At 43.0% G+C, this 15014-nt stretch overlaps 1 protein-coding gene across 1 annotated transcript in view; it reads right to left on the bottom strand.

Annotated features, from left to right (window-relative positions):
* The window catches only part of trpa1b (transient receptor potential cation channel, subfamily A, member 1b), a 182105-nt gene that overhangs the window by 25525 nt on the left and 141566 nt on the right, over positions 1-15014 (bottom strand). Inside the window, exon 23 of the mRNA XM_068032656.1 lies at positions 3624-3753. Within this exon, the coding sequence (XP_067888757.1) occupies positions 3624-3753 (130 nt within the window). The remainder of the gene's footprint in view (positions 1-3623; positions 3754-15014) is intronic.

Raw genomic sequence — 15014 nt, forward strand, 5'->3', positions numbered from 1 at the left:
TTAGAGTTCTCAATTGGGGAAAGGACAATTTTACTAAACTGAGGAGTGATTTCGCGAAAGTGGACTGTAATCAGCTATTTGAAGATAAACCAATGACAGAACAATGGGAGGCATTCAAAGGGGAGATTCAAGGGGTTCAGAATAAACATGTTCCCATGGTTCCCACCAAATCTAGAGCCCCATGGATGTCAAGGAGCCTACAGGATAAGATAAGGCAGAAAAGGAAAGCTTATGTCTGACACCAAGAACTCAATACTACTGAAAGCCGAGAGAAGGATAGAAATTGGAGGGGTGAAATCAAAAAGGAAATTAGGAAAGCAAAGAGAGAGCATGAAAGAATATTATCAAGCAAAATCAAGGTGAACCCAAAGATGTTTTATCAATGCATTAAGAGTTAGAGGATAACTAAGGGGAGAGTAGGACTCACAAAAGACCAAAAAGGTAACCTATGTGTAGGGGGCATAAGATGTTGGTATGGTTTTTAATGAATGCTTTGCATCTGTCTTCACAAAAGAGGGGGACGATGCCGATATTGCAGTTAAAGAGGAGGAGTGTGAAGTATTGGATGTGATAAACATAGGGAGAGAGGAAATACTAATGGGATTAGCATCCTTGAAAGTTGATAAATCACCAGGGCCAGATGAAATGTATCCTAAGCTGTTAATAGAAGCAAGAGAGTAAAAAAGCAGAAGGTCCAACCATCATTTTCCAGTCCTCACTGGATACAAGAGTGCTGCTGGAGGATTGGAGAACTGCTAACATTGTACCTCTGTTTAAAAAGGGAGAGAAGGATAGACCAAATAATTACAGGCCAGTCAGTCTAACCTCAATAGTGAGCAAATTATTGGAATATATTCAGAGCGACAGGATTAACTGTCACTTAGAAAGGCACAGGTTAATCAAGGATAGTCAGAATAGATTTGTTAAGGGAAGATCTTGTTTGACCAACTTGATCGAATTTTTTGAAGTAACAAGGAAGATAGATGAGGGTGGTGCAGTTGATGTGGTGTACATGGATTTTAGCAAGGCTTTTGACAAGGTCCCACATGGCAGACTGGTTAAAAAAATAAAATCCCATAGGATCCAGGGAAATGCAGCAAGGTAGATACAAAATTGACTGAGTGGCAGGAAACAAAGGGTAATTGTTGATGGGTGTTATTGCAACTGGAGAGCTATTTCCAGTGGCGTTCCACAAAGCTCAGTACTGGGTCCCCTACTTTTTGTGGTATATATTAATGATTTGGATGTAACTGTATGGGGCATGATCAAGAAGTTTGCAGACGACACAAAGATTGGCCGTGTGGTAGATAGCGAGGAGGATAGCTGTAGGCTGCAGGAAGATATTGATAGTATGGTCAGATGGGCAGAAAAGTGGCAAATGCAAGTGTGAGGTGATGCATTTGGGGAGGTTAAACAAGGCAAAGGAATACATGATAAATGGGAAAATACTGAGAAGTGTAGAGAAAGTGAGGGACCTTGGAGTGCATGTCCACAGACCTCTGAAGGTAGCAGGACAGATCGATAAGGTGGTTAAGAAGGCAAATGGAATCCTTTCCTTTATTAGCCGAGTTATATAATATAAGAGCAGGGAGGTTATGCTGGAACTGTATGACTGATTGGTTAGGTCACAACTTGAGTACTGTGTGCAGTTCTGGTCACCTCATTACAGAAAGGATGTAATTGCACTAGAGAGGGTACAGAGGAGATTTACGAGGATGTTGCCAGGACAGGAAAAATGCAACTATGAGGAAAGATTGGATAGGCTGGGGTTGTTCTCCTTGGAACAGAGAAGGCTGAGGGGAGATCTGATTGAAATGTACAACATTTGGAGGGGCCTGGAGAGAGTGAAGGTGAAGGGTCTATTCACCTTAGCAGAGAGGTCAGTGACGAGGGGGCATAGATTTTAAGGTAGAAAAATTAGAGGAGAGATGAGGAAAAACTTTTTCATCCAAAGGGTGTGCGACGGGGGTTCTGGAACTCACTGTCTGAAAGGATAGTTGAGGCAGAGACCCTCAACTCATTCAGAAGGAGTCTGGATATGCACCTCAAGTGCCTTAATTTGCAGGGCTATGGACCAAATGCTGGAAGGTGGGATTAGAATAGGTGGATCATTTTTCGGCCGGCACAGACACGATGGCCTCTTTCTGTGCCTTAAACTTTCTATGATTCTATGCTTTGGAAAGTGCATTTTCTTCACATCTCTTTGGAATGCTTTGGGATAGTTTCCTACATTAAAGGCACTGTTTTAATTTGCCTTTGTGCCTAAGATTGGCAAATAAAAAATCTAAGAATTATTATGCCATTTGTATATATCTAAGTACGTTTAGATATACCTCCACACCCATATTCTGATGATGATTTACCATTTATAGAAGAAATTACTGTAAACTACTGTATAGTAAATGGTAAAATTCTGGACAATGTTTCTGAACCCAAAGATGCATATGTTTTCAAATTTTCATTTCAAAAGTTTATGTACTTATTAATGAATCATTGCTCCTGGATAGTAAGTATACCAAGGAGGATAGTGTATGGCCCAAGAATCTTTTTACAGTAGAAGTTGTCACATGAGCTGCACAAATTATGTGAGGATCAATTTATGTTTTGGAAATAAATGGGAAGAAAACTGAATCAATATGCTCTCGACTGCTGGACAATGTAGCGTAGAGCCATGCTTTCATCAGTCATTAGAGCTTTGAGCTGAGGTCAAAAAGATTTTCACCTCCCTTAGGGAAAATACTGTTCCAAAAAAAAAATCCAGCTCTTCCTAACCTCATTCATTTTAGTTTAATATAAAAATGTTATCTTTCGACCTGTAGTATTTATGTCAGTAACATAAAAATCTGACAAATAGGCACTTAAATGTAAGGAATGAGAACAGAAAGTGCTGGAAATACTCAGCAGGTCTGGCAGCTTCTGTGTAGAGAGAAATAGAGTTAATGTTTCAGGTCTGTAACCTTTCATTAGATCTTACTTAAATGTAAGAGCTTACAGCCATGCAAGGAAAATATTTGATGCTGTCGAAAATAAGTGAAACAACGTGGAAAATCCAGCACTATGGCTACAGACATAAAGATAACTGAAAAGATGCATGAGAAAACTGAATGAAATATGGAGATCTGCTGAGCTTAACAATGGGAGCGCTACATTCTCTGCTGTAAAACGGTACAGTATACTCTGTTTAGCATTGCACCAAAGCTAACCTTAAAGTTCCATTAATGTAGTTATTTGTAATACATGTTAAGTAAAAATAATAAAAAAGCATGTTTGTGTTACATTTTCTCTGCAAGATTCATGATATTTCATAACAGTATGGAAAATATAAAAACAATTTTCTGTATAAGTGATGAAAAATATAAAATCATATCCAAAACTGCATATTACATGTTAAGACTAACAGAGTACTTTAAAGAATCCCTCAATCTTCACCAGTGCATACTGCACCAAATAATATGGGAAGGTGGCTGTGGGGATGTTATTTGATGTCAAAATACCCTGTTGGTGCAATTACTGTCATTTATCTATAGCTGAAATCCTGCCCACTGCCACTCAGGTGAAGAAAAATAATGCTTTTATATTTTCTTTATACTTGAATATGAACTCCTAACAGTGGGGAGACCTACCTGCTCATATAAAAGAATGTAGAAGGTAAATCCAAAAGCCAGGATAAGGAAGAGAAACAAAGCCATAATATGAAACAAGGTGTTCAGAATCTCCCCAAACATTACTACATAGATTCCACAAATATCGAATCTGAGGGATGGAAAAGAATGCAATAATAAAAACCTGTACCAAGTCTGTATGCAAATTCCCATAACATTTAATCTTTGTGCATTTTATTTGTAAACCACACTGTTGTTGACAAAAAAAACAGCTTTCTGCTACCGAGTGCTACTGAATTCCAGCAACGAGAAAAAAATTTACAAAAATGTAAACGTTGGCCTAGGCTTTCTGACCCAGCACATCCATTTTCTCATGGAAAGACTTGGAAAAGTACTGGGGAAAGAAAGAGCTGTTCAATTGGGACAGGCGCTACTTAAACTGGACTGGGACCAGGGTCCTGGCAAATAGTGCTGTAAATAGAACTTTAAACTAAAAAGGGATGGGGGTGGGGTGGTTCAAGTAAGGAGAAATTTATAAATCTAAAGAGAAAAGTCAAGGCATCAGTGCATCATTTGGGTAAAGATAAGCAAGAAGGGACAGAAAGTTAAATGGTAGTAGTGTATCAGTGAATAAGGTCTAATCAGGAAAAAACGGTAAAAAGTTAAAATTAAAGGCATTTTATCTGAACGTACGAATCATTTGTAACAAGTTAAATGATCTAATGGCACAAATAAAGATAAATGGTTTTGATCTGATTAGCCATTGCAGAGCTGTGGTTTCATGCTGACCAAGGTTGGGAACTAAATATTCCAGCATATTTAATGTTTTCGAAAGAAAGACAAAATAGAAAAGGATGGGGTAGAGCCCTGATAATAAAGGATGACAACAAGGACAGTAGTGAGAAAGGACCTTGACTCGGAACAACAGGAAGTAGTATCAGTATGGATGGAGATAAGAAATAACAAGGGTCAGAAAATGCTGGAGACAGTAGTTTATAAGCCCCATAACAATAGCTATACTGATGGGCAGATTATTAATCAAGAAATAAGAGGAGTTTGTAACAAAGGCAAAGCAATAATCATGGGAGAACTTTAATCTTCACATAGAATGAACAAATCAAAACCATCAAAAGTAGTTTGGAGGTCAAATCCTTGGAATGCATTTGAGACAGATTTCTACAACAATAGTCAAGGAACTAACCAGGGAAGAAGTTATTTTAGGTCTTGTTTTATGTAATGAGACAGGGTTAATTGATAATCTCACAGGAAGGGATCCTCTGGGAACACATGATCACAATATGATAAATTTCACATTGAATTTGAGAGTGACACACATACGTCCAAAATTAGAGTATTGGACTTAAATAAAGTCAGTTATGTAGGTATGAGCGGCTAAGGTAGGTTGGGAAATTAAAATGTATGACGGTAGATGAGCAGCGGTGAACATTTAAAGAAATATTTCATACTTCTTAATGAATCTACATTCTATTGAGAAATAAAAATACCATGGGAAAAGAGATCTATCCGAGCTAAAGAGGTTCAGAATCATAGAATCATTATGGCATAGAAGGAGACCATTCAGCCCATCGAGTCCATGCCGCCTCTCCGCAGAGCAATCCAGTCAGTCCTACTCCCCCACTCGATCCCCGTAGCCCTGCAATTTTATTTCCTTCAAGTGCCCATCTAATTTTCTTTTGAAATCATTGATTGTCTCCGCTTCCACCACCCTCATAGGCAGCGAATTCCAGGTCATTACCACTCGCTGCATAAAAATATTCTCCCTCACATCCGCCCTGCATCTCTTGCCCAAAACCTTCAATCTATGTCCTTTAGTCCTTGTACCATCAGTTAATGGGAACAGTTTGTACTTAACTAACTTATCTAAGCCTGTCATAATCTAGTACATCTCGATCAAACCTCCCCTCAATCTACTTTGCTCCAGGGAGAACAACAATCCCAGCTTCTCCAACCTAACCTTGTTCCTAGAACCACTCTGGTAAATCTCCTCTGCACCCTTTCAAGGATCCTCACATCCTTCCTAAAGTGTGGTGACCAGAACTGGATGCAATACTCTCGTTGGGACCTTACCAGAGCTTTATAATGTTTCAACATAACTTCCCTGTTTTTGTACTCAACACCTCTATTTATGAAGCCGAAGATCCCATATCCTTTGCTAACCACTCTCTCAATATGTCCTGCCACCTTCAAAGATCGATGCACGTGCAACCCCAGGTCCCTCAGTTCCTGCACACTCTTTAGAACTGCGCTACTAAGTTTATATTGCCTCACCCTATCCCACCTGCCAAAATGCATCTGTTAGGACCAGGTGAGAAAGAGGTCTAGGGTTCCCTTTCAGCCTTCACCTGGTCTTACTGTAACAGGGTTTGATTTTAAACACACCGTGTTTTTAGCTCCCCCTTGGTGAATCCTTGTTCACCGCTTTCCAATTATAAGGCAAAGAAACCAGCCCAAACAGGCTTTCTTAGATTTAAAGAAGAAAAGTTGAAATTTATTAAACTTAAACTCTAATTCAGTTAATGCCTATGGTTACACAACGCATCCACGCTAGCATGCATACGTGATACACACATGCAAATAGAGACAGAAAAGAGCAGAAGAAAAATAAAGTGGCAACATTTGAGGCAATATCTGAAGAGTTGTTGTTATGGTTCGTCGAGCTCAATGTAGAGTCCTTGATTATAGGTAGATCTTGCTTTTCATTGAGGTCCAGTATTCTTCTGAAACCTTGTTCACTGTTTTTTGGGGTTCATGTGTCATCTGTGGATTCAGAGGCTTGTGAGAAAGAGATGGGAGCAGACAAGAGAGATCGTCTCAGTTCAGAAGCAAACAGACACTCTGTTCAAACTGTTTGTACAAATTCAAAAAACTCAGGTTGCCCAGCAGGTTAGTCATGTGACTAGCTGGTTTGACCAAGTCCGTTTGTGTATTTGGCCATCTTAGCAGTCAACCTGGAATTCGAGCTCCCCCACCTTTAATATCTGGCGATCAAAAGTCAAATGTGGGTTGAATGTGTCAGGGAATGGGTGCTTTGTCCTTCCAAACACTGTCTGTTAATATGTAAATGTCTTTTCCTGCCATGGCTGATCTGTTTAACAAGTCCTTTCTTCACTCCTGTAACAGTTTAAAATCAATGTTCATGACAAAATTCATGTGCCTCATTCTTGGCAGTTTCACTGTAGGTTGGGGTTTCCCCTCGACCTGGCAGATATAGCAACTCCTGCAGTACTCCACCATGTCTTTGTCGAGTTTTGGCCAGTCAAACTGTTGTCTTATGCAGGCTTTGGTCTTTCATATACCGGCATGTACAGCCACTGTAGTCTTGTGGGTCCTTCTTAATATTTCTCTCTGGTACCTCTGCGACACCACTAACTGGTGAACTCTGTCCACTCCTTGCTCTCAGGTCTTTGAGGAGAACTCTATTTCCTCATCAGTCCCTCATTCTTTAAATAGTAGCCATCAGGGACTTCCTCTGCTTCACTTTCAGACTGGGCAGCCTGTGCTAACTCTTGCAAAACTGGGCTGCGTCGCTGAGCCTCAGCTAGGGAAAATCCATTTAATTCATTCCCTGGGTCTCCTAACTTTCCAAAGAAAGTCTCAGACAGACAGACCTGGTCATTTGTCTGCAGTATCAATGCAGTCTCCTCTGGGGGAGCTGGTTTGATCATGGCCTGATCCACTACACATTCAGGAAAACTGCAGGGGTCAGTCTCCTGCCACTGCCCCATCTCACTGACAGCCTGCGGTCTTTCTTTCACTACTGGGCGGGGGGGGGTGGGGTGGGGGCTACCACCTTCACCCCCGCCAGGTCATTACCTAGGATTTGTCAACCCCGTTCACAGGCAAACTAGGAACAATCCCCATGATCACAAGTCCCAAAACCAGGTTGCACTCCAGGTGCACCCTGTGTGCAGGTACAGGCATACACAGCCCTCCAATACCATTCACCACCATTTTGTTGTTCACTGTACTCTCTGGGGGAAAGGTCAGGCCTTTTCCCAGTAAAAAGCATCTAGTGGTCGCTGTGTCCCTGGGAATTACTATGGGCTTGCTTGTCCCACTCAAGGGGTATGGGGTTACTTTCCCTTAAGACACAAAACCTTGATAACCCTCAGGAATCCTATTAAATTTTCCTTTAGTTTCAGCAGTAAGCTTCCTGGGTCTCACTCTTACTGCAGTTAAAGCCACAGCTTGTTCTGCTGTGCTTTCCATCAGATTCCTTTCTTCACTGAGGGGTTGTGCCCTGATTAACCCTACAGGTTTTTCCTGTAGTTTTCAGCAGTCAGCTTTTAAATATCCTGCTTTATTACAATGGTAGCACACAGGTCCCCAGGTCTCACTCTTGCTCACAGTACCTTACTTTTTGGCTAGAGGAGGGCCCCATGTATCTGCTACTTTCCTTTCTCTCCCAGGACTGTTTAGGCTCCTATCAGCTTCCCACCCTTTGCCCCTTTCGGATTTGTGGGGGTGACAAGGAAAGTTTCTCCCCTGGGAAACCAACTTATAAATGAGAGCAAACTCATCAGCCAGAACGGCTGCTTGCCGGGCTCTCTGATCCCGCTGTTCCTCTACATGGGTCTTTATGGAGAGTGGGAGAGAGTTTTTATATTCCACTAACAGAATTACTTATCTGAGATTCTCATAGCTGAGCTGTATTTTAAGAGCCCTCAGCCACTGGTCAAATACCAGCTGCTTACTTCTTTCAAACTTCAGATAAGTTTGATTCGCTTGCTTTTTGAGGATTCTAAATTTTTGGCAATAGGCTTAGGGTATAATTCATATGCCCTGAGGATAGCACTTTTGGTCAGTTCATAATTTGCTGAAGCATCATCTGGCAACAGTGAATAAACCTTATGGGCTTTTCCAGTTAGCTTGCTTTGTAGTAAAAGAGACCAGGTCTCAGCTGGCCATTTTAGCTGCCTTGCCAGTTTCTCAAAGGACACAAAAAATGTTTCTACATCTTCCTCATTGAATTTTGGAATTAATTCAGGGTTAACAGTTCTGTACCCTACCCTGAATTACACTCCTCCATATTGGCCATGCTTGCACTGGGGTTACTCTATCACCCCCTAGATAACGAAAGCCACTTCAGCTCTCTTTGTTTGCATTCTTTCTGGAATATTCTTTCTCTCTCTCTCTCCTCTCTCTCTCTCATTCCTTTTCCTGTCTTTCATTTTCTTCATGTTCCTTCTGGAAGACTCTCTCTTTCTCTTTCTTCTAATTCAAGTTTCCTTTGTTCCAATAGTATCTTTGCTAGCAGTACCCTATCTGGGTCTACTGGATGGCACAGTGGCAAGCACCGCAGCGGCACAGTGGTTAGCACCGCAGCCTCACAGCTCTAGGGACCCGGGTTTGATTCTGGGTACTGCCTGTGTGGAGTTTGCAAGTTCTCCCTGTGACTGTGTGGGTTTTCATCGGGTGCTCCGGTTTCCTCCCACAGCCAAAGACTTGCAGGTGATAGGTAAATTAGCCATTGTAAATTGCCCCTAGTGTAGGTAGGTGGTAGGGAATATGGGATTACTGTAGGGTTAGTATAGATGGGTGGTTGTTGGTTGGCGCAGACTTGGTGGGCCGAAGGGCCTGTTTCGGTCCTGTATCAATAAATAAATAACCCTGTTTCTGCTTCTTCAGATTCAAGGGAAAAATGGTTGGCCACTAGTCCTAGGAGTTCAGACTTCCTAGCCTTGCCATGTACAGTGATCCCACACTGCTCAGCCATTTTCCTCAACTGCTCCATAGACAGTGCTTTTAACTTATCCCAAGTTACTTCACCCTGGCTTGGAAAGCTACTAGCTTCAGTTGCAGACATGTTAGTATTCAATCACACACAACCACAAGAAAACCTGTATTGAAATCTTGCTCTTTTTTTGATTGGGAACAATTTGGCATCCCACTTCCAATTTCTCTCATTTGTCTGTGGATCAATTCCAGACTCTAGCACCCAAATTTCTGTCATGACCAGGTGAGAGAGAGGTCTAGGGTTCCCTTTCAGCCTTCGCCTGGTCTTACTGTAACAGGGTTTGATTTTAAACACATTGTTTTTAAAGCTCCCCCTTGGTGAATCCTTGTTCACCGCTTTCCAATTTTAAGGCAATGAAACCAGCACAAACAGGCTTTCTTAGGTTTAAAGAAGAAAAGTTGAAATTTATTAAACTTAAACTCTAATTTGGTTAATGTCTACAGATACACAGCGTGCCCATACTACCATGCATATGTGATACACACATGCATATAAAGACAGGAAAGAGCAGAAGAAAAATAAAATGGAAAGATTTGAGGCAATATCTGAAGAGTTTTTGTTACGGTTCTTTGAGCTCACTGTAGAGTCCTTGATTGTAGGTAGATCTTGCTTTTCATTGGGATCCAATATTCTTCTTAAACTATCGCTGTAGGAGACTTTTCTGTCTTGGGGTTCATGTGTCTTCAGTGGATTCAGAGGCTTGTGAGAAAGAGATGGGAGCCGACGGGAGAGATCTTCTCAGTCCAGGAGCAAACAGACACTCTGTTCAAACTGTTTGTACAAATTCAAAAAATTCAGGTTGCCCAGCAGGTTAGTCATGTGACTAGCTGGTTTGACCATGTCCATTTGTGTATTCGGCCATCTTAGCAGTCAACCTGGAATGTGAGCTCCCCCACCCTCAATGTCTGGTGATCAAAGGTCTATTGTGGGTTGAATGTGTCAGTGAATGGCTGCTTTGTCCTTCCAAACACTGTCTGTTAATATGCAAATGTATTTTCAAGCCATGGCTGATCTATTTAACAAGTTCTTTCTTCACTCCAGTAACAGTTTAAAATCAATATTCATGACAAAATATATGTGCCTCATTTTTGGCAGGTGAGGTCCTAGCATGACAGCATCACCTCACACTTCTCTGTTTTAAATTCCATCTGCCACTTGTCTGCCCATTCTGCTAGCCTATCTATGTCCTGTTGCAAATTATTTGTACTTTCCTCAATTTGCCACTCCTCCAAGTTTGGTTTCATTAGCAAATTTTGAAATTCACTCTGTATTCCAGGATCCAAGTCATTTATATATAGCAAAAAGCACTGACCCTTGGGAACACCACTGTCTGCCATCCTCCAGTCTGAAAAACAACCATTTACTGTGACTCGCTTTTTTCTGTCCTTCAGACAATCTTTTATCCAACTGGACATTGACCCTCATATTCCATGAGTGCGATTTTGTTAACCAGGGACGGTTGGTGAGGAGGAGGAGATTCGATTGGTGGGAGATTCAATCAGAGCAAAGGGTCAATCGGAGAGGGCAGACTGAAAGTGGGGGAAAGGGCAGATCAGTGTAGGGAGGAGAATGCTTCCTCAGGTGGGCTGCTGATCCCAGGAGAAGGTGGAAGCCTGAGGGGTTGAGGACAGTTGGAGGCCTCATGATGGGAGGATTGTAGTCTGGTGGGTGCGAGGAGGAAATCGGAGGCCTGGAGTAGGGGGGAGATCCCTCGGGGGGAAATCAGAGGCCTTGCAGTAGGAGGATTGTGGGCTGAGGACACAGAATTGGAGGCTTGGGGTTTGGGGGGTGGGGGGGGGGGAGATTGGAGACCTTGCAGTGGGTGAGAGGCCAGAGGTCTCATGCTGGGGAGGATTTTAGGCCAGGGAGGTGGATTGGAGGCCCCTTGGAGTGGGGTCGGATGCCATGGGGTGTTTGGTTGGAAATCCCGTCACAGGTGGGAAGTCGAAGGTCTCGTGGTGTTGGTGGAGGTGGAACATCGGGAGCCTGGTGTTGCGGGGGGGTGGGGGGAGAAGATGGTGGGGGGGTAGTTTGGAGGCCTCTTGATGGGATTGGAAGCCTCAGAGGAAAGGTTGCTGGGAGACTGCATGATCGTGGAGGCTCCTCAGGCAGGAACCTGGATCCAGGAGGTAGGTGTGAAGGCACTAACCTCCTGAATCCTGGATCCACCAATTCCTCACATGGATGAAGCTTCTGGGTTTTCCAGTGCTTGGGAAACCTCGCCAAAAGCAGTTAAAGGTGAAAATCTGAATGACAATGAGGCTCACAGCCTCATTACCATATTTAAAGTTCAAACCGGCTAGAAATTGGGTGGGTTGGAGGCGGTTGGGGTCAGGAGACAGATTTCTAAGACTTCAACTCCACTCCCTCCAACCCAACCCAAACCTGCTCACTAAATAGGTTAAAATTCCCCTCTGTGTCTGTCTTCAAAGTAGAAGATACAAACAACATACCAGAAATAGTAGGGAAACCAAGTGTCGAATGAGAGTGAAGAACTTAAATTAACTAATATTATTGAAGAAAAAGGACTTGAGAAATTAATAGGACTGAAAGCCGACAAATCCCCAGAACATGACAGCCTGCATCCTAGGGTTCTAAAACAGGTAGCTGCAGAGATAGTGGATGCACTGGTTATGATTTTCCAAAATTCCCCTGATTCTCAAAGGTCCCAGCAACTTGGAAGTTAGCAAATGTAACTCTGCCATTTAAGAAGAAAGGGAGACAGAAAAAAGGGAACTACAGGCCAGTTCACCTGACATCCGGAAAATACTGGAATCTATTATTAAGGAAGTAGTAGCAGGGAACTTAGAAAATCATAACATGATTAGGCAAAGTCAACATGGTATTCATAAAGGAAAATTGTGTTTGACAAATCCATTAAGAGTTTTTTGAGGCTGTAACTAGTATGGCAGTTAAAGGGGAACGAGTGGATGTAGTAGGTGCGGATTTTCAAAAGGCATTCGATAAGGTGCCACACAAAATATTGTTGCACAAGATAAAGGCCCATGTGGTTGGAGATAATATAACAGCATGGTCAGAGGATTGGTTGAAGGACAGAAAAAAGTAGGAATGACACAGTGGCGCAGTGGTTAGCACCGCAGCTCACAGCTCCAGTGACCCGGGTTCAATTCCAGGTACTGCCTGTGTGGAGTTTGCAAGTTCTCCCTGTGTTTGTGTGGGTTTTCTCCGGGTGCTCCGGTTTCCTCCCACAAGCCAAAAGACTTGCAGGTTGGTAGGTAAATTGGCCATTATAAATTGCCACTAGTCTCGGTAGGTGGTAGGGAAATATAGGGACAGGTGGGGATGTGGTAGGAATATGGGATTAGTGTAGATTGGTGTAAAATGGGTGGTTGATGGTCGGCACAGACTCGGTGGGCCGAAGGGCCTGTTTCAGTGCTGTATCTCTAAACTAAACTGAACAGGTTATTTTCAGGTTGCTAGTTGCAAGGATCAGTGCTGGGGCCTTAGCTAGTTACAGTCTATATTAATGATTTAGATGAAGGGACCAAGTATAATTTATCTAAGTTTGCTGACAATACAAAGTTAGGTAGGAAAAAGAGCTGTGAGGAAGTGAACCCAAAGGGGTTGATTTTTAGGCCCCGCTGGGGCCGGGATCAGAGACAGCCAGGTGCTAAAAATACCGCCACCAGCCTGCAAGCTGGTTCCCTGGTTCAATCCTACCGGGGAATGCAGAGCAGGAATGGCAGATGGCAGGGCTACCTGCCCACACGTCATTGATTAAGATCATTGATGGCCACTAATTAAAGGAGGCTGACTGGGATTTTCCAATTGGCCTCCAGGTTCCCGCAGGCAGCAGGGACTGGTTTAGATGTCTGGAGAAGGCCTCCTGGCGGCAAACCGGTGGGCCAGTGCTCCAGGCAAGCCTGGAGGCCCTCCCTGCCTGCCTAGATGCTGCAGCAGCCTCAGGCCACCCTGTAGAGGGGCACCTCCTCCCCCGCAGTGGAGTCCTGGCTGCAAAAGCCATTTTTTAATTTAAACAGTGGAGAGAGGGAACCTCCATCTTGAAGCACCCTCTATCATTCTTACTTTCCATTGCAGCCTGCTACTCCTTTCAAGCTGGAAGGCCTCTGATTGGCCCTCCAGCTTCAAAAGCCCACCTGCCATCCTTAATTGGATGGCGAATCCACCCTCTGGCTATTAATTGGCCGCCCCAAGGAAAATCACATTGAGTGACTGTTGTTGTGTGTTCCTGTATTTGTAGCATTGCTAGGGCATTCTGGAAAAAGTCTTAGACTCCGGATAAAGTCAACTAACAACTCTAGTATTTATATTTACTCGATACACTCTCCCCAAGCCTCCTCAGCTAGCATCCTCTGTGGTGCTATCTCTTCTCCTCAAGCTTATACCATGTGACTGTTACGTCATAACTCTTACAGTGGGAGGGGGTCACGCTCACTGTCTTCAATATTAACCCTTTACATCCTTATACTACAACTGTTTCCCACTTAGTGCGGGTTTCTGATCCACATTTCAGCCTTGCGGCGGGGTTCAGAAGACCGCAGGGAAAATCCTGCCCAAAGAGTCTGTAAAGGGATATAAATAGACTGGGTGAGTGGGCAAGAAAGTGTGAGATGGCATATAATATGGGAAAAGGTGAAGTTATTCCCATTGGTAGGAAGAATAGAAAAACTGAACATTTTTAAATGGTGAGAAACTATTAAGTGTTGCTGTTCCGAGGAATGCGGGTCTCCTTGTACAAGAAATGTAGAAAGCTAACATATAAGTACTGCAAACAATTAGGAAGGCAAATGGTATGTTGGCCTTTATTTCAAGGGGTTTTGAGTACAAAGAATAAGGAAGCCTTCCTGCAACTGTACAGGGCATTGGTGAGACAACAGTTGAAATTATTGCGTACAGTTTTGCCTTAGAAGGGATGCAAGAAAGGTTCACTAGATAGATTCCTGGGCTGAGAGGATTGTCCTATGAGGAAAAATTTAGTAGATTGGGCCTATACTCTCTGGAGTTTCAAAAAATGGAAGGTGATCTCATTAAAACACAGAGATTCTGAGAGGGCTTCACAGAGTGTATGCTGAGAGATTGTTACACCTGGCTGGAGAAACTAGAACTACGGGGCACCATCTCAGGGTTAGGGGCCGGTCATTCAGGACTGAGATGGGTCGAAATTTCTTCCCTCAGAGGTTTGTGAATCTTTCGAATTCTGTACACCAGAGGGCTGTGAATGCTCAGCTGTTGAGTACATTCAAGGCTCAGACTGATAGGTTTATGGACTCTAATCAGCATCCAAGGGTGGGAAAGTGGAGATGAGGTTGAGGATCAGTCAATTATCCTAATATATGGTGGAGCAGGCTCGAAGTGCATGACTTAGTCCTGTTCCAATTTCTTTTGTTCTTATATTCTTTAAGGCGGAGCCAGAAATATGTTCTGGGCTGCCTTTGCTGGGTCCCTGCTTCCCTTCTTTACTGGGATTCAGTTCTTTTGATACAACATGCACTTTGCCTATATGTGAAATTATATGGAAATAGGCAAAACATTTTCCATGTTTCTTGGCCTATGCCCTGATTGAATATTGGATGCAGGGTTGCTTATTAAGCTCTGGTAGCAATGTTCCTAGGTTGGCAGAGAGGCCTCAGTGGAGCAACAGAAGAGGGGTGTGTGCAATTGCTCTCAAAGCA

This window comes from Heterodontus francisci, chromosome 5 (assembly GCF_036365525.1).
Source record: "Heterodontus francisci isolate sHetFra1 chromosome 5, sHetFra1.hap1, whole genome shotgun sequence".
Taxonomy (NCBI): Eukaryota; Metazoa; Chordata; class Chondrichthyes; order Heterodontiformes; family Heterodontidae; genus Heterodontus; species Heterodontus francisci.